The 19,382-nt window shown below is 39.2% G+C and overlaps 1 protein-coding gene across 1 annotated transcript in view; it reads left to right on the top strand.

The window, feature by feature from the left end:
* The window catches only part of LOC132226787 (A disintegrin and metallopeptidase domain 3-like), a 125,350-nt gene that overhangs the window by 62,581 nt on the left and 43,387 nt on the right, over positions 1-19,382 (top strand). Inside the window, exons 8-12 of the mRNA XM_059681221.1 lie at positions 569-640; positions 1,151-1,317; positions 3,190-3,271; positions 11,242-11,378; positions 13,806-13,992. Coding sequence (XP_059537204.1) covers positions 569-640; positions 1,151-1,317; positions 3,190-3,271; positions 11,242-11,378; positions 13,806-13,992 — 645 coding nt within the window. The remainder of the gene's footprint in view (positions 1-568; positions 641-1,150; positions 1,318-3,189; positions 3,272-11,241; positions 11,379-13,805; positions 13,993-19,382) is intronic.

Raw genomic sequence — 19,382 nt, 5'->3', positions numbered from 1 at the left:
ATCGTGACAGTCAGGTAGCCCAGATTTATTAATAATTAAGGAAACTATGTAAAATCCATTACTATGATACTTACTTTCTATTTATAATTCTGTTAAAGTTTATTTTATACATTTTGTTGTTGGGAGGGCTTAAGTTTTTATAGTAATGAAATGATTATGTTAATTAATATAACTATCATATTATATGACCATTGCTTTTTGTCTAGTAACTTCCTGGTATATAATTTCATATTTTTAATATTTCTATGTCTTCGTAAAGTAGGTGTTTTAATTTTAATTTGCTCATGGTATCTTTTTTATAGGCTTTGCTATAAAAAAGTATTTATACATTCTTGGAATGTTAAATTTTGATGCTTAATTTTTGCATGTGTGAACAGGAAGATGTCATAATCTCATAATTTTCATATTATTTATTAATATGTAAAGTCTGTATGTTTATTAAGCATTTGATAGATTTTCATCTGATTTTGTCTTTCATTTACTCACTTATTATAGTATTTCATATCTATTGAAATGTGGTAACTTATTAATTTTCACTAGTGATTAAGAAATAAAACTTGCCTTTCAGTATGATTATATGGGTTCTGAAGTGGCCATTGCAACTGAGAAAATTGTCCATATCTTTGGCCTCATCAACACTGTAAGTGTTTATGCTTTGTATTCTAAATAAGAAGCATTCTCACCCTGACCAGTTTGGCTCACCGGATAGAGCGCTGGCCTGCGGATTCAAGGGTCCCAGGTTCGATTCCAGTCAAGGGCATGTACCTTGGTTGCGGGCACATCCCCAATGGGGAGTGTGCAAGGGGCAGCTGATCGATGTTTCTCTCTCATTGATATTTCTAACTCTCTACCCCTCTCCCTTCCTCTCTGAAAAGAATCAATAACATATATATATATATATATATATATATATATATATATATATATATATATATATATTTTAAAAAGAAGCATTCTCAATTATGCAATAACATTATTTGTATGAATAGAATTAACATTTTTATAAAAGTATAGTCCTACCAACCTGTGTCATTTCCAATGGGTTTCATCTTCAAATTACAGTAAATTGAATATACTAGCATTCTGTTTAGAGATGTAATGTTATATTTGTGATTGTCTAAACTATATATCATGCATCTTCTGTTTTCAGATGTTTTCCCAGCTGAAACTGACTGTTATGTTAACATCTTTGGAGATCTGGTCAGATCAAAATAAGATTTTATGTACTGGGCATGCTAGTGAACTACTACAAAGATTTGTGTCATGGAAAGAAAACAATTTGTTTCAGAGGTCCCATGATATGGCATTGTTGTTGATGTAAGTTCCTTATTGCATTGTTTATAAAATTATTTGATATTTTTAGCTATCAAACTACATACAAATGTTAAGTATAATGACAAAAAAGAGTGTATGAGTACAATGTTGGCAAAGTACAAAATGAAAACATCAGACAACAAGGTAGCATAAAAAATCATGGTAGGCCATTATTCTCAGAGTGGACTATTTACCTGTGAAAACATAATGAACTGGAAAATATAGGAAGTCTTGGGATATACATGGGCCTCTGAGGTTTTAAAGATTTTCTTAGATGCAAATACCTGAAACCATCATTTTCACATTAAATAAAATATAATAAGTTAAGAGAATGCAATAATCCTATATAATAAAGAGGTAATATGCAAATTAACCCTCATGCCCTCACAAGATGGCTCCCTATGACCAGGTTGGCAAGGATGTTAGTGAGGGATGACCAAACAACTAAACAAGCAGGCTGAGTGGGGTGATCAGGCTGGCAGGGGTTTAGTGAGGGGTGACCAAATGACTGAACAATCAGGCTGAGTGGGGCAACCAAGCCATCAGGGGGGTTAGTGAGGGATGACCAAATGACTGAACAGCAGGCTGTGTGGGGTGACCAGGCTGGCAGGGGGGGTGGACAGTTGGGGGCGATTAGGCTGGCAGGTGAGGCAGTGAGGGGCAACTAGGCTGGTGTCAGGGCAGTTGGGGGTAACCAGGCCAGCAGTGGGGGGGGGCAGTTAGGGGAGACTAGGTAGGCAGAGTGGGGCAGTTGGAGGTGACCAGGCTGGCAGGGGGTCAGTAAGGGGTGACCAGGCTGGCGCTGGGGGGGAGCAGTTATGAGCAACTAGGCCAGCAGGAAGGTGGCAGTTAGGGGGCGACCTGGCTGGCAGTGAGGGTATTTAGGGGTGATCAGGCTGGCATGCAGAGTCAGTGAGGGGTGATCAGGCTGGCGGTGAATGGCAGTTAGGGGCAGGCAGGCAGGCATGCAGGTGAGTGATTAGGAGCCAGTGGTCCAGGATTGTGAGAGGGATGTCCGACTGCCGGTTTAGGTCCAATCCTGCAGTCGGACATCCGTCACGAGGTCCCGGATTGGAGAGGGTGCAGGCTGGGCTGAGGGGACCCCCTGTGGGGCACAAATTTTGTGCACCGGGCTTCTAGTTGTATATAAAGCTGGTTGCAATTCACCAGGTTAAAATGGTAATGTGCTTACCTATGGTATTCCTGTATTGACCTGAGTTGTAGCTATTTAATTACTTGCAGTATACCTTTCAAGGGATTATGTATAGATTTTTATTTTAATAATTAAATTATTTTAGATTTAAAAAACTCATAATTCTGAAGTCAGAAGGAATTATAGAGTAAAGTTATAAATATTTTGGTGTATCCTGTAGAATCTAAGGTGAGGTTTGGGAATTTAGGAGCAACTTTAAGAACTAAAACGAATGAGTACAGTTTGTACATCCTATTTCTCTTTTTCTTAGTGAGTCTGCTGCATATTCTGTCTCTCTATTTGTGTTCCAAGCCAACATTTTTATATACTTTAAAGGTTTTGCTATGTGAAAATCATGGCAGTATGCTATCCTGACTGTTACAACCTAGAATTATATCCACCCAGAACTGACAACAGTGTTGATTAAATATTTGGAAGGATCAGACGCTGCTATGTTCTGGGATGTGTATCAAATAATGTTGAAGCGTTTCTTGGAAATTAACTTTGTAGAAACTATATATGGTTACCCAAATACAAAAATGATTAAATGCATTAGAGTTAATATGTAATATTTGCATTTTAACGAATACATAGCTTCATTGAGGAATCCAATTTCTTTAAAAGTTATTAAATTATTAATCATTTAAAATGCACTTATCCTCAAGAAAATTTTAATTATTTAGTTATAGGGATCATCCAAATTACGTGGGAGCAACATATCATGGAAGGGCATGCGATCCAAAGCTTGCTGCAGGAATTGCTCTGGTATGCATTTTATCCCCATCTCTTCAGTAGTTATGTACCCTGTTGAAAGTTAATATGCACTTCAAGGGGGAAAAGTACATATAGTGTATCTACCACACTGTTTGGACAAAATTTTAGAAAGTGTTTTTTTTATAGATTATGGAAGCTCAAATGGTGTAATACTAAAAAGGGTATTTATTATGGTAAAATACATATAAGATATAGTATCTTAACTACTTTTAAGTACGTAGTGCAGTAGTGTTAAGTTTATTTACATTGTGTTAAGCTTATCTGCAGAGCTTTTCATCTTTCATAACTGAAACTTTGTACCCTTTGAGCAACATGGCCCTATTTTCTAAACCTTCTAGCCCCTGATAACCACCATTCTACTCTCTGCTTCGCTGAGTATGACATTTTTACATTCCATGTATAAGGAAAATCATGTAATATTTGTCTTTTCCTAACTTATTTCACTTAGGATTGTATTACCCTGCTACATCCATGTTTTTGCAAAGACAGGATTTTATTATTTTTATGGCTGAATTATATTTCATTTTGAGTTACCTTTTCATATCCTATATAATAAAAGCCTCATATGCAAATCGACCCAACATGGAATGACTGGTCGGTGGGGGGTGGGGCTGGCAAGTGGGTGCCAGCGGAGGTGGTGGAGGGGCAATTGGGGGAGGAGCCAGCCACGCACTGGCTGGTGCCATCCCCTGCAGGTTGCCTCCCACAAAGGGAGGCCAGACTGCAGCTTAGGCCCGCTCCCCTTGCCAGTTGGATATCCCCTAAGGGCTCCTGGTCTGTGAGAAGCTGGGCTGGGCTGAGGGATCCCCCTCCCAGAGTGTATGAATTTTCATGCACCAGGCCTCTAGTCTCCATATGTAAAAGCATAATATGCAAATTGGCCAGACAGCATAACAACTGGTCGCTAAGATGTGCACTGACCACCAGGGGGCGGACACTCAATGCAGGAGCTGCCCCCAGCCCTCAGGCCCAAATTGCCCTATCAGGGGCCTGCTGGAAAACCTCTTTGTCCCTTCTCCCGGCCGGCAGGCTCTTATCGCCTGATGGGAAACAGGTAACCAGGGGTGGGTGGCAGTGGACGTGGGTGGTGCCAGGCCAAGACAGGTGCAAGTGAACGGGGCCTGATCACCCTGCTGGTCGCCCCACACACAGAGGGTGACTGGCGTTGGTGGTGGGGAGTGGGGCCAGGTGCAGGCAGCCATGGAAGATTGGCCCTGATCACAGGCAGACCTAGAGGCCCTACCCATGCAGAATTTTGTGTGCTGGGCCTCTACTGGTATAATATAGGGGTATATAAGTATGCCTATGTGTCTGCGTATGTAATTGTGTGTGTGTGTAATATTTTCTTTATCCATTCATCTGGCAATAGACACTTAGGCTGTTTCCATATCTTGGCTATTCAGAATAATGCTGCAATGAAAGGGCAATGCAAATATCTCTTCTTTTTCAAATATGTTTGATATATACTCAGAAGTGGGTTTGCAGTATCATATGGTAATTCTATTTTTAATAATTTAATTACTGCTTACAATAGTTTATAATCTCAGCAGCTTACAGTGCATCATGAAACATCACCAACACTCGTTATTTTCTGTTTGTTTTTTATCCTCACATGACCCGATGACATGTTTAGTTTATTGATTTTACAGAAGAAGAAAGGAAGTGAAAGAGAGAGAGAGAGGGAGGAAGAGAGAGAGAGAGAGAGAGAGAAAGAGAGAGAGAGAAATAGAAATCGATGTGAGAGAAAAACATTGATTGCTTGCTGCCTCTAACCTGAAATCTTGCTATGTTCCCTGACTGGGAATCTAACCTGCAACCCTTTGGTGTATGCGTTGATGCTCCAATCAACTGATCCACTCAGCCAGGGCATTTTTCTGGATTTTTAAATCGCAGTCATCCTAACTGATATGAAGTGATAGCTCATTGTCGTTTTGATTTGAATTCCTATGATTATTAGTGATGCTGAGCATCTTTTCATATGCCTTTTCGATTTTTGTATATCATCTCTGGAGAAAGGTCTGTTCAAACCCTTAGTACATATTTAAATTGAGCTATTTGATTTTTTGTTGCTAAATGGCAGATGTTCTTTGTATAATGGTTGTTAACCCCTTACAAGATACATGATTTGCAGATATTTACTCCCATTCTGTACGTTGCTTTTCCACTGCATTGATTTTGGTCTTGGAAACACAAAACATTCAAGTTGGGTGGAGTACAATTTGCCTATTTTTGCTCTTGTTGCCTGTGCTCTTGGCATTATAGCCAAGAAATTAGCATCAATCTCAATGTCATGAAGATTTTCCTCTATGTTTTATTCCATTTGTTTTGCAATTTTGGGTCTTACCTTTAGATTTTTAATCCATTTAGAGTTATCTATTGCATATGGTATAATATAAGGGTTCAAGTTTATTCTTTTCTATATGGGTATTTATTTTCCCATTGACATTTATTGAAGAGACTTATCTTTTTCCACTAAGTATTCTGCTGAACAAATTATCTTTTTCTCATTCTGTGGTCCTGGTAACCTTCTCATAGATAATTTGAACATATATGTGAGGGTTAATTTTTAGGCTCTCTATTCTATTTCAGTGATTTATAGATTTACCTTTAAGTCATTACCACACTGTTTTTATTATGTGTGCTTGGTACTATACTTTGAAATCTATAAATGTGGTTGTTCTACTTTGTTGTTCTTTTTTAATATTATTATGGTCATTCACTGTCCCTTGAGATTCCATATGAATTTTGAGCTTATTTTTCTTTCACTTCTACCAGCAAATGCTGTTTGGATTGTTGTGGGGATTGCATTGAATATTAAGATTGGTTTTGTTATTAATGACATCTTAACAAATTATGTTAAGTGTCCGTGGATGGACACTTTTCATTTAATTGTGTTTTCTGTAATTTCTTTCAGAAATAGTTTTCAGTGTTCCATCTACATTTCTTTCACCTCCTTGTTTAACTTTGTTTCTAAGTATTTCTTTCTTTTTTATGATATAACTCCAATTACTTTCTTTTTAAAAACAGAAAATGATTATGTTTTTGTATACAACATTTGTACAACCAAAAAGAAAAACAATGAAATACTACAATAAAATAATGAAAAAACATGGTATATCATTCACACTGCATGACCAATTGTTGACATCTTTAGTCTTAAAGAGCTTCTAGAAACCAGTAACAAAAACATTAATAATCAAGGAACTGGAAAAAATGACATTATACAAATGACAATTAAAGAATAAGAATGTATGATGATTCAGATGAACAATGACAGAAGAATAATTTGTCTGTAATATCACACTGTCAAAGAATAAAAACATTACCTAATATTTTTTAGTTTTGAAAAGTTTTGTACACTTTCAACACTCTTAAGCAATAACTGAAAGACCAATTGCTGAGGAATATCTACAATTAGTGGAAAAGCTACAGTTTTGATTCAAAATATAAATTCAGGATATCCTCAACCATAGGATATCCAATTAATTGAAATTTTTTTAATCAGATGGACAATTTCAAAATGAGTTGTATAGTAGCCAATGTATTGCCCGAAAACACTAATTGGCTATCAATCTGTTTGTCAGCACAACCCAAAAGGATGTGCACAAAAATCCATTAAGAGTAGATGACAGCATAGGGAATCTAGTCCTTGCAATTATGTCTGTGTCTGGTGTCAGGTGGGTACTAGAAGTATTGGGTGGAACACTTGGCCAAGTATCTGGTTGTCTAATCACTATTCTGTACACCTGAAACTAACCTTACCTAATAATAGACAAACATGTAAATTGATTGGCCCTAGCTACGCTCACCAGCCAATCAGGAGAGTATGCAAATTAACCCAACAAAGATGGCGGTTAATTGCATACTTAGGGGCGAAGCAGCGGAGCGAAGACTGAAGGCTCCATCCGGAGCAAAGGCCTGGGTCCCGGGTGCCGGAGGAAAACTGGTGCCGGCAGCCAGGGGAACAGAAGGCCTTTTGCACAAATCTCTTTGTGCAACGGGCCTCTAGTACAATATAATACTGAAAAAAAACAAAAAAACAGTATATAATACAGGGAATAAAATTAAAAGAAAAAAAGTAGAACTATATACTTAACAAATTTCTATATCCTCTAAAATCTCAAAAAGATGATTTTAATGAATATATATGAATATGTTATAAATTTACCCTATCATAAGTGAAATTAGGAACATGTGCACTTAGTACTCCTGGGAGCACTAGAGTAAGGCCTTGCAATGACAAGTCGAAGGCTTCTCTGTAATTATGTCTCCCCCATTCCCTCTCCTGGGATTTAGTCCAACAGCAGCAATGAAAGCAGTCATCATAACAGTACAATTCTCTCCATGACACCCTTTAGGTCACTTTCAAACATGTGGTTTCTTAGTCTCATGCTTCTGATCTGCACGGAATGTCCACTGCTTTCAGATTATTCATTTTAAGTGTATGGATACACAGTAAAGTTTTGATTTTATATCCTGCAATTCATTTATTAGTTCTAAGAGTCTTTTTATGTGGGATCTTTTGTGTTTCCTACATATAGGATCATGTCAGCTCTGAACATGGATAATTTTACTTCTTCCTTTCCAAGTTAAAAGTCATATATTTTATTGCTTAATTGCTCTGGGTAAGTTTTTGAATATTAAATAGAAGTGGTGAGAGAGAGAACATCCTGCCTTATTTATTATGTTGAGGTAGATGTCTCATATTCCAATTTTCTTGAGGGTTGCTTATCACAAAAAGGTATCGAGTCTTGTGAAATGCATCTTCTGCCTTAGGTGAGATGATCATATGGATTTTACCCTCATTCTGTGAAATTGGTATATTACATTGACAGATTTTTCCTATGTTAAATAATCCTTGTATTTCAGCAGAAAACAATCTCACTTAGTCATGGTGTATGATTCTCCTAATATGATATTGAATTCAGGTTGCTAGTATTTTTGTATCAATGTTCATCAGGGATATTGGCCTTTAATTTTTTTCTTGTTGAACATGTTGTTATCAGGGTACTGCTGACCTCATAAAATGAGATTGGGAATATCCCTTCTTTGATTCTGTGGAAGAGTTTGAGAAGGATTGGCATTACATCTTTGTAAAATGTTTGGTAGATATTGCCAGTAAAGCCATAAGTTCCTGGGGTTTTGTTGTTGTTGTTGTTGTTGTTATTCTTGTTGTAAGGTCTTTGAATTCTGCTTCAGTCTCCTTACTAGTTATTTGTCTCTTCATATTTTGTTTCTTCTTGACTCAGTCTTGAACAGTTGTGTGTATCCTTCCCTTCTAGCTTATTAATAACCTGAATGTAGTAAGGTATTGAGCTTTGTCTCAAATGTAATGAATACAGTCATGCACCACATAATGTTATTTAGGTCAACAAGGGACTGCTTCTATGATTTTGGTCACAGAAGATTATAGTGGAGCTGACAAATTACCATCACATAGTCAGGTCATAGCCGTCATAACGTCATAGCACAACACATTAGTCATGTGTTTGTGGTGATGCTGGTGTAAACATAGTTACACCAGCACTTCCGGTTGTATAAGAGTATAGCAGTACAATTATGTACAGTATATAATACTTGATAATGATAATAAATGACTATGTTACTGGTATATGTACTTACTATTTGTACTTTAACATTATATTAGAGGGTACTGTTTCTACTTATAAAAATAAATTTGCTGTGAAACATTATGCCATTTTATACCACTAGCATCCTCCTACATCTTGTGTTACTGCATCTCTTGATTGCATCATTTTCTTTTGTGCTTGACCTAATCTCATCTTTTATTGCTCATCATGGCCCCTGAGTATACGAAATCACTGTTGCTTGTAAGCACCCACTTTGAATAATTGATCTGGTAACAAAATTAAGAGTGATTAAGTACTACAAAGGAGAAAACCAGGGATTATTATGGCTTGCCAGTCAGGCACATTTCATTCTACCATAGCCAGATCTTGAAGAACAAGAACAAAGTGACAGAAGCTGTGAAAGGATGGAAGGCAACAAAACTAACAAAAGAAACTTCCAATGACCTGTAATGAAGACCAGACCAAAATCATAGAAGCTGTCCCTTGTTGACCTAAATAACATTATGTGGTACATGACTGTATTCATTACATTTGAGAGAAAGCTCAATACCTTACTATATTCAGGTTATTAATAAGCTAGAAGGGAAGGATACACACAACTGTTCAAGACTGAGTCATGAAGAAACAAAATCTGAAGAGACCAATAACTACAGAAGTGTATCTCTCTCTGCACCACGGTGATCATGGCCAAAACAAAGTTTGTTTGTGATGCTAAACAGAATTGGGCCCAATTACAATGTTGGATTTACTGTCAGCTCTTTGTGGTTTCCATAATTCCAGAATCGTTATTCACTATATAATAATCAAGTAAGTGGTGAGGATGCCAGAGCTGATAGGAAGACAGATGAAGAATTCTTGGAAACTGATTGCCATAGAAAATATTCAAAACGAATAAGACCTCCCTACTCTGGAATAGATGTTTGAAAGGACTTTTATTCATAAAGAGCCAAAGTCAATGCCAGGTTTGAAGACTTTTAAGGATAGAATAATGGTGTTGCTTGGGGCAATGTCACAGGCTACAAATGGAAATCCTTTGTAATCTGGCCCAGTGAGAACCCCTGGTCTTGTAAGCAAATCAGTGAGCATGCACAGCCTTGCACTCCAGAAGCAATAAGAAGTCCTGGATCACTCAGCTCCTCTTGCAGGGTGCCCTCCTGAATTGCTGTGCCAGCAAAATGGAGTACTGTTTGGAGAAAAATAAAACACCTTTTGAGATTTTGGTGTTTGTTGATAATGCTCCCAGACATGCTCTTTTAATTGGTGATCTTTATCTTAATGTTAAAGTGGTGTTTCTCCCTCCAAACACCACCTCTTTGATTCTTCCAAGGAGTCACAGATTTATAGCAGATGTTAAGGCCTGCTATCTAAGGAAGTCCTTTGCCAAATTATTGCTGCAAGCAAAGGAGCCACTGAGAAGACACTGATGCCATTATGGAAGATTACAGCATATATGACCGAATCAAGAACCTAGCTTGGGCTTGGGGTGATGTCATGAAGGAATGTATGTGTGATATAGGGAAGAAAACACTCAAGAGGTTCCTCCAGCCTTAACCAGTTTGGCTCAGTGGATAGAGCGCTGGCCTGCGGACTGAAGGGTCCCGGGTTTGATTCTGGTCAAGGGCATGTACCTTGGTTGTGAGCACATCCCCAGTAGGAGGTGTGCAGGAGGCAGCTGATCGATGTTTCTCTCTCATGGAGAGGTGGGGTGCACGGGAGGGGGCTGGTGCCCGGGGTTGGGGCCTGTGGGCGGAGATCTGCCTCCCCCGCAGAGTGTGAGGTTCTGTATCAGCCACAAGACATGGGCCCATGGGTCGGCCCGGCTGGGAACAAGGGGCGATGGCTGCTGGTGTGGAAGGATGCCCGCTTGGAGGGGCACGGACCCGCCTTCCAGAGGCCGGGGTTGAGGGGTGGCGCCACCTTGTGGAGGGACACCGCGCTGCTGGGTACCCCACCGAGGTGGCCCTAGCCCTGGTGGCTCTTGCCCCTCCTGGCGAAGGCCGCTTCACCACTCACCTTTCTGCTCCTTGGCCAGACCAGTGACCGCCCGGCGCCTGCGCACTTGAGTATTCACTGGAAAAATAATAGTGACTAAACCATGTTTATTCTCAAAAAACATTATTTGGATTTCAAACACTAACGTAATAAAACCACAAAAATCGCGCTAATTTTCTCTGTTTCTTGTCAATTCCATTTGGACTAAAAATACCATTTCTTAAAAAACTAAAACACATCACAATTTACCAACTTTTTATGCTATTTTCTTAAATTTATATTTGCATTTAGGCAGTATGCCCCCAAATTATTAATTGAAATGATCAAAAAGATGGAGAAATAATTTAAGCAATACTTTTTTTTTTTTTTTGTATTTAGTATCCAAAGAGGATATCTTTAGAGGCTTTTTCAGTTGTGATGGCACAGCTGCTTGGAGTTAATCTGGGATTAAGATATGATGACATCAATAATTGTTACTGTCCAGGAGCTGCATGCATTATGAATCCTCAAGCAATGTAAGGTGTTGTTTCTATAAACTCTATGTAGTTTTTGGTGGAATGTTTGTAGTAGTCTTTGATGTATAATTGCTTGCAATACAATTTATGAGTAAAAGAGATTTTTATGAAATATATACGTTATTTAAAGACTATTAATTACAACCAGGATTCGATATTGTAGAAAACGTACTTAATATTTCTATATTCAATGTTACAGTCTACAGAGAAAGAATTTGTTGTTAGTGACTTTCTGGTGCTTGCTATAGTCTTGAAGTGAAATTGATTGATTCATTTTGAAAATGTAATGGGCATTGACTGTGTTGCAGGGTTGTGTGCTTGCCTTACCAATGGTTAACGAGGGAAGTAAGTCCTAAATATCTAATATTAGTGCATTAGGGACAGGAAGAAAAAAGTGTCCATAGAATAAACAATATATAAACATCTAATGATAGGTGCCCAGAAGGAGTAAATAGGGAATTCATAGGGAGAGGAAATTTTCTAATAGTAGTAATGTGGCCTAGGAAATAATTCTATAGGGACCTGAAGAGAAGGCATGAATCTATTCATCTAGAGAACGTATTGAATACCATTGAGGGAGGGCAGGCGAGTGAATGGCAGCAAGCTTGAGAAACTCAATGGACTATTAAGAGGAGGTTGAGGGGTTAAGGGGATAACAATGAAAAGCAAGAGACATGGCTTGGACTATAAGAATATATATAGAAGGCATATGAAAAATAAAGTAAACTGCAAGGAGGCTAAAGAACAGTCAGTCAGAGGAAGAAGTCCAGGAGTAACTAACATGGGGTATGTAGGAAAGAGCCTGATTGTGTAATCATGATGTGAGAGGTGGGATTTTATGATCAATGTAGTAAACCACATTTTAAATTGATTTATACAGTACGGCTAATAAAAATTATCTTAAAAATGTATAAAAAATACACAGAGGGAAATCATTATAATAATATTGGGGAGATGATTATCATAATTACATCAATTTATTAAGATTGAGAGAAGTGGAGATGGCAAGAATTATTTGTAGATTTTTGGATATCACAAGTTAATTAAAAGGCAAATGTTTAGTGAAAAAGGCAAATGTTTTCGGAAAGGAGAAATTGGGAAATCGTGAGGCAGTTTTAAATGCTATATCGGGGGCCCTGAGTCATTTATGAGTTAAGTGCACAGTTAGGATCTCTGAGGACAAGGGATCTAGAATATGTGAGCCATCTGCATATTGATGGGAATTAAAACCATGGACGGCTCATTTAGAAAGAAGTTGAAACTAGTGAAAGAGGTGCTCTAAGATGTAGCTTTGCGGGCTTGTCATAGAAAGGAAGACAATATTAGAATTAGAGAGGATGGCTCCATACCTAGGGAGGACTATGTTTTAAGAAAAGGGAGAAGATGGAAGTCAGATGGTAATTTAGTCCCCACAAGTTTCTGACAAAATAAAGAGTAAAAGTAGGAAAACAAACAAAAAACCAAAGCATAATCTATGTTTCCCAAACTGGAACACACCAAAGTTACCAGCAGGGGGGTTCAATTCACTGACAAAATAAGACCCGCATGAAGTAAGTAGCTGTGCACGAGGAAATAAAATGAACACAATGATGTCACTCATTTGTGGAATATAATGAACAACATAAACTGATGAATAAAAACAGATCTAGAGACAGAGAAGCATTGATCAGACCCTCAAACCTCAGAGGGAAGGGACGGGGGCTGGGGGAAGGGGGTGAGATCAACCAAAAGACTAGTATGCGTGCATATAAGCCTAACCAATGGACACAGACACTAGCGGGGTGAGGGCAAGAGCGGGGGTTGGCAGTGGGGGGATAAGCACACATATGTAATACCTTAATCCAGTGGTCAGGAAACTGAGGCTCGCGAGCCACATGTGGCTCTTTGGCCCTTTGTGTGGCTCTTCAACAAAATATCACGTGCGGGGGTACATGTACAGTGAGATTGAAACTTCGTGGCCCATGCCCAGAAGTCAGTATTTTGTGGAAGAGCCACACTCAAGGAGCCAAAGAGCCACATGTGGCTCGTGAGCCGCAGTTTGCTGACCACTACCTTAATCAATACAGAATTAAAATCAATTAACACGGTGGGACCTCTAAAAATCTCACTGACCTGGGAGCTCAGAAATATTTGACTCATCCACTTAAATAGAACTTTTGTGTGTCAAGCACTGTTGTGTTTTAATATATTCCTAACTCATGTCACTTTAACTTCCTCTACTTACTAGAATTCTATTATATTAAATTATAATATAAATGAACTCGTTGCTCACATTTTCTATGACTTGTATTAAAAATCAAAGCATTCTCCCCTCCTTGTTTTTCTCTGTCTGAAGTTGTACAGAATTAATATGTAGTGCCATATTGAATAGTGTTAGTTTGATAGTGATTTTACTCCATTTATCTGAAGAATATAATTTAATTTTAGACGTTCCCATGGTGTAAAGCTGTTTAGCAGTTGCAGCGTGAATGAATTTAAACGTGTAGTTTCACAGCCTGAATTTGAATGTCTTCAAAATCAAACCATTTCAAAAATGGTTGTCCAAGGAAGAGCATCAAAATGCGGCAATGGAATTGTGGAAGAGAAAGAGCAATGTGATTGTGGCCCTCCAGAGGTTAGTGTCAATCATTAATGAGTAGCTAAAGACTTGTTTTTCTGCTTATAAGAGTGTGATACAAAAGGGAAGGGCTTTTTGTCAAATGCTGCACCATTTCAACAACTATCTAAGACATGGAGATATTGGGCATGTGAGAACGGACGCATCCTGAATTTGAAACATTTGAAGAATTTAAGTATAGAGTAAGTACAGGTAAGTGTAGCATGGATTCAATACGATTTTCTTCATTGTGAAACCATTAATAGCAACACTCACCTTTCTGTATCATAAAAACTAGCACCCTCAATTGCCGGGAGCCGGTCCATCCTTGCTGTTTCAAAGGACCTGGCATATATGGCATACGGTTCTTAATATGTTTGCTCACCTTCTTGGCACTATTTGTTTTAACCAAGGTCTCCTCTCTGAGAAAGGTTGTTTCCCCAGGTAGGGATTTTCCCCTGAAGTTAGGGAGGGAATAAAACCCCTCAACTAAGTGCCAGGCGGGTAATTAATCACTTTAACTATGAACAATCATGCTTAAGCTACATAATCTTTACTCCCTGGAATGGAGATAAGAAACGCCCTAACCTTTGTAATAGAGATTGATAGGATTGAATCAACTGGTATAAATACAGATGTAACGACACAGAACTCAGAACACAGAACTCAGGAGACAGAACTTAAGAAGAGAGCCAAGAAGACAGAACCTACACAGAACCTACAGACAGAAGAACTTCGCTGGAGAGAACATGGCAAAAGATCCTGGACTGAACCTGACAACAGAAATATGGCAAGAGAACCTGACTAGAACCTGGTGACCGAACCTGGCTGGAGATCTCAGACAGAACCTGGCTGGAGAACCTAGCGAGGGAACATGGCCACAGAACCTGGCTGGAGATCCGAAGCAGAACCTCTCTGGAGATCCAGACCAGAACTTGGCTGGAGATTGTGGCTAGAGATCCTGGCAAGGCTGCTGATCAACTGAACACTGTCTCTGTGTCATTCCTTCTTCGCCGACTCCGTCCACACCTTTGGGGACCCCTGGACCTGCTGGGGTTGGACCCCGGCACTCAATAATATAGTCACCTAAATCATCTCCTGAATTCTTCCCAAGTGAGTACTGGTTCCCAAAGTTATACAATGTGTGTTGTTTACCCCCTCATCTCTTAATTTCCGTCCTTGCATCTGCGGAACTTCATTTATTTTAACTTGGTAGAACAGAATTGAATAAATCATAATGCATCATTCACTATTGTTATATTTATTTTTTGCTATTATTTTTTTTCAGTTGTGCTTGGTAAGATAATTAATTAATCAGTGAATTTTGTTGTGACTGTCTTCATATACTTATTCATTGTGATGTTGTGAATGATACAGATTTTCTGGAAAATATGAAGGCTTTCTAATTATTAGGGAAAAAATTCCGTATAACTTGATTACATTACAATTGTAAGTGAATGATTCAAAATCTCTGTATTTTTATTAATTTTGATTTTTTGACCTCTCAGCGCTTGAGAAATTATATTGATACCTCCAATGATACAGTTGTATTTGCATCCTCCTCACTAGAATTTACTCAATTCATTCTTTATATTTTAAAGCTGTTTTACATGGTGCAAACTTACAATAGTTATACCTTCCAAGATACTAACTTTGTACCATCAAATAGTGAGTCATCTTATCTCTAATGCTGCTTTCAGTTTTAAAGTCAGACATATCTACCTCTATCTCCATTACTATCTCTGTCTCTCTATCTCTCTGTCTCTGTCTCTATCGGTATGCACACACCAGCTTCCTTTCATTTAGCATGTCCCCAATATTTCTCTATTATCATTTAGTTTTTCTGTACTATTACCTTCAATATCTACATTGTTTTCACTTATTATTTAATCTGTATTTGATTTATAAGATTATCACCTTAGACATTATTGTGATTATTATTTCTATTATGTTTTCATTTTTTACCATGCTTATTTAATGTTTAACAATATCTGGGCTACCTTCTCCAAAATAACAGTGTTTCTGACTCAACTAGTTTATCTACAATGTTTGTTAATATTTCATTTCTGTCACCTCACACTTTATAGTAAAAAGTACATTGAAGACTTTATTAAAACATAGTTACTTTATTTTACCTACCATTCCTTTAGTTTTTTTATATGTCAAAGATTCCTTCTAAAATTATTTCCTTAACTATATTTTAGGACAACAGTACTCTTGAAAGGCAGTACTCTACCTATGATTGTTTAGCAATAAAAATTTTCATTCTCATTATTTCCTTGTGATATATAACACACATGAGGTATATACATGAAATATGGATGGAGAGTGTAATGAATTATAAGCACCCGAATAATTTGCACTTAGGCCAAAACAAATTTACCGATGCCAAATTTCTTTGTGTGTCTTCTCTCAATAACATGCCTCTTCCCACAAACCAACATATAGTATTAGATGGTAATTGTTTCAGTACTTTGCTGCTCATCATAGTTTTACATCTTATTTTTTGCATCTTCATGCAACTTGGTTTGGTTGACTGTTTACTACCTTTTTACAACTTACAATCATATGGTTTACATCATCTAAGAAATTGGTCTTTCACCCAATATTGTACTTGTCATGTTTATCAGTTTCCTTTAGGTAGGTATAATCCAATTGTTTTCATTGTTCTTAGTATTAATTTTATGAATATAATAACTTATCCTTTCTATGTCCATGAAAACTTAAATTTATTTCACTCTTTGGCTACTAAGATTCATGCAGTTATGACTGTTCTTGCACAGCCCTGCTGCTGTACATGTGCCTGCATTTCTTAAGGGTGTATACCAATAGGTGAATGTGCTATGTCAAGAGGTATATATGCATATAAAACTTTGAATTGAGGATATCTTAATTATTTTGGTTTTCTTATGCTTGAATGGTCTTTTCATATCTTTTACACATTTTCATCAGTATTCACTGCTTTGAAGTGTCAGCAGTTTATCATCAATATTGTAGGAGGAGCATTTGTATGCTGTTTCTCCAGTAAACTAAATTTTCTTGGCATGAGGTGAGTTTTGTAGGGAGGGGTCCTAGTGATCTTATTATTTAGGTAATCAGTAAGTGGGCTACTTCTGGTTTTTGTTTGTTTCTTTGTTTTTTTCAGATGGACAGTCTCCTATTTGTGGCTTATCTCTGTAAGAGGCCATTTGGTTTATATGGAACTTTTGGGGTGGTTTCTCACCCAATTGATTTGCATTGTTTCATAAAGGGGACTGTAAACAGAATGGGTATATTTGAACACTGATTTGTTGTTCCACTTACGTACGCATTTATTGGTTGATTCTTGTATGTGCCGCCACAAGGGGTCACACCTGCAACCTTATTGTATCTGGAAAACACTGGAACCATCTGAGCAACCCAGACAGGGTCCTTTTTCTAGTTCTTTAAGATGGAATGCTAAGTTGTTTATTTGGGATTTCACTTGTTTTTGAGATAGGCCTTTACTGACATAACTACCCTCTTATTACTGCCTTCTCTATCGTTCTCTATTTTTTTTTTCTATTTTGCTTAATCCCTCAACTCCCAACCAACCACCCTGAACACCCCAACCACCCCATCACAAGAGATGAATGCCTGCTCTCTACCTATGAATTTGTTTTTATTTTTATTTTTTAATGTATTTTATTGATTTTTTTACAGAGAGGAAGGGAGAGAGATAGAGAGTTAGAAACATCGATGAGAGAGAAACATCGATCAGCTGCCTCCTGCACACCTCCTACTGGGGATGTGCCCACAACCCAGGTACATGCCCTTGACCAGAATCGAACCTGGGACCTTTCAGTCCGCAGGCCGACGCTCTATCCACTGAGCCAAACCGGTTTTGGCTCTATTTTTCTTAGTAGCTCGGCTTGTTCATTTACTTTCACATATGAGTGAAATTATATGATATTTGTCGTTCTCTCATTGTTTTATTTCATTTAGTATTATGTTCTGCAGGTCCATAGGTAAAATTTTCTTCCATTTAGAGCTAAGCAAATAATGACAATTTTCTCTGAAACATTTCTTATAATACCAAAATATTATAATTTAAAAACCTCTATTTTGTCACATATTTCATCATAATCATACCTTGTTATACATTTCTAAAATTATTTCTTGAGAAGACTTGATATGGAAATATAATAAAAGAGAAACATGCAAATTGACCATACCTTCGCTATGCCCCAAGCCACGCCCACCAGCCAATCAGAGCGACTATATGCAAATTAACCCAACCAAGATGGCAGCCGGCAGCCACAGAGATGGAGCAAGCAGGAGGCTTGGTTGTCCCGGCAATGGAGGAAGCCAAGCTTCCTACCTGCCCTGGCCGGCTCTGGCCTCTGCTGAAGGCAACAAAGTTTCAATTATAGAATATAAATAAACCCCAGATACCTGCTTCCAGTCAGCCTCCACTGGGAGCTTGGGTGGCTGGGGGCCATGACTAGCCTGCAAACAGCCATCAGCCCCTCACCCAGGCTGGCCAGGCACCCTAGTGGGGACCTCCACACTGAAGGGGGTGTGGCCAGCCTGCAAACACCCATCAGCCCCTCACCCAGGTTGGCCAGGCACCCCAGCAGGACCCCCCCACCCTGAATGGGCTGTGGCCAGCCTGAAAATAGCCCTCAGCCCCTAACCTAGGCTGGCCAGACATCCAAGTGGGAACCCCCACCCTGAAGGGGCTGTGGCCAGCCTGAAAACAGCCCTCAGCCTGTCACCAAGGCTGGCCAGGCACCCCAGCAGGACCCCCCTCGCTGAAGGGGGTATGGCCAGCCCAAAAACAGTCCTTAGCCCCTCACCCAGGCTGGCCAGGCACCCCAGTGGGACCCCCACCCTGAAGGGGTTGTGGCCAGTCGGAAAACGGCCCTCAGCCCCTTACCCAGGCTGGTCAGGCACCCTAGCGGGACCCCCACCCTGATCCGGGACACCCTTCAGGGCAAACCAGCTGGCTCCCACCCATGCACCAGGCCTCTATCCTATATAATAAAAGGGTAATATGTAAACTGACCCTAACAGCAGAACGACTGGGAATGACTGGTCATTATGACACACACTGACCACCAGGGGGCAGACACTCAATGCAGGAGCTGCCCTCTGGTGGTCAGTGTGCTCTCACAGGGGGAGCTCTGCTCAGCCACAAGCCAGGCTGATGGCTACCAGTACAGCAGTGGTGGTGGGAGCCTCTCCCGCCTCCTCAGCAGCGCTGAGGATGCCTGACTTCAGCTTAGGCCTGCTCTCCACTTGCAAGTGGGCATCCACTGAGGGCTCCCGGGCTGCCAGAGGGATGTCTGACTGCCAGCTTAGTCCCAATCCCCTGGGGAGCGGGCCTTATTCAGCAGGTGGTTATCCCCTGAGCAGTCCCAGACTGCAAGAGGGCACATGCCAGGCTG

The sequence above is a fragment of the Myotis daubentonii genome, chromosome 2 (assembly GCF_963259705.1).
Source record: "Myotis daubentonii chromosome 2, mMyoDau2.1, whole genome shotgun sequence".
Taxonomy (NCBI): domain Eukaryota; kingdom Metazoa; phylum Chordata; class Mammalia; order Chiroptera; family Vespertilionidae; genus Myotis; species Myotis daubentonii.
The sequence above is the reverse complement of the archived record's forward strand: the minus strand, read 5'-3'. Positions and strand labels throughout refer to the sequence as shown.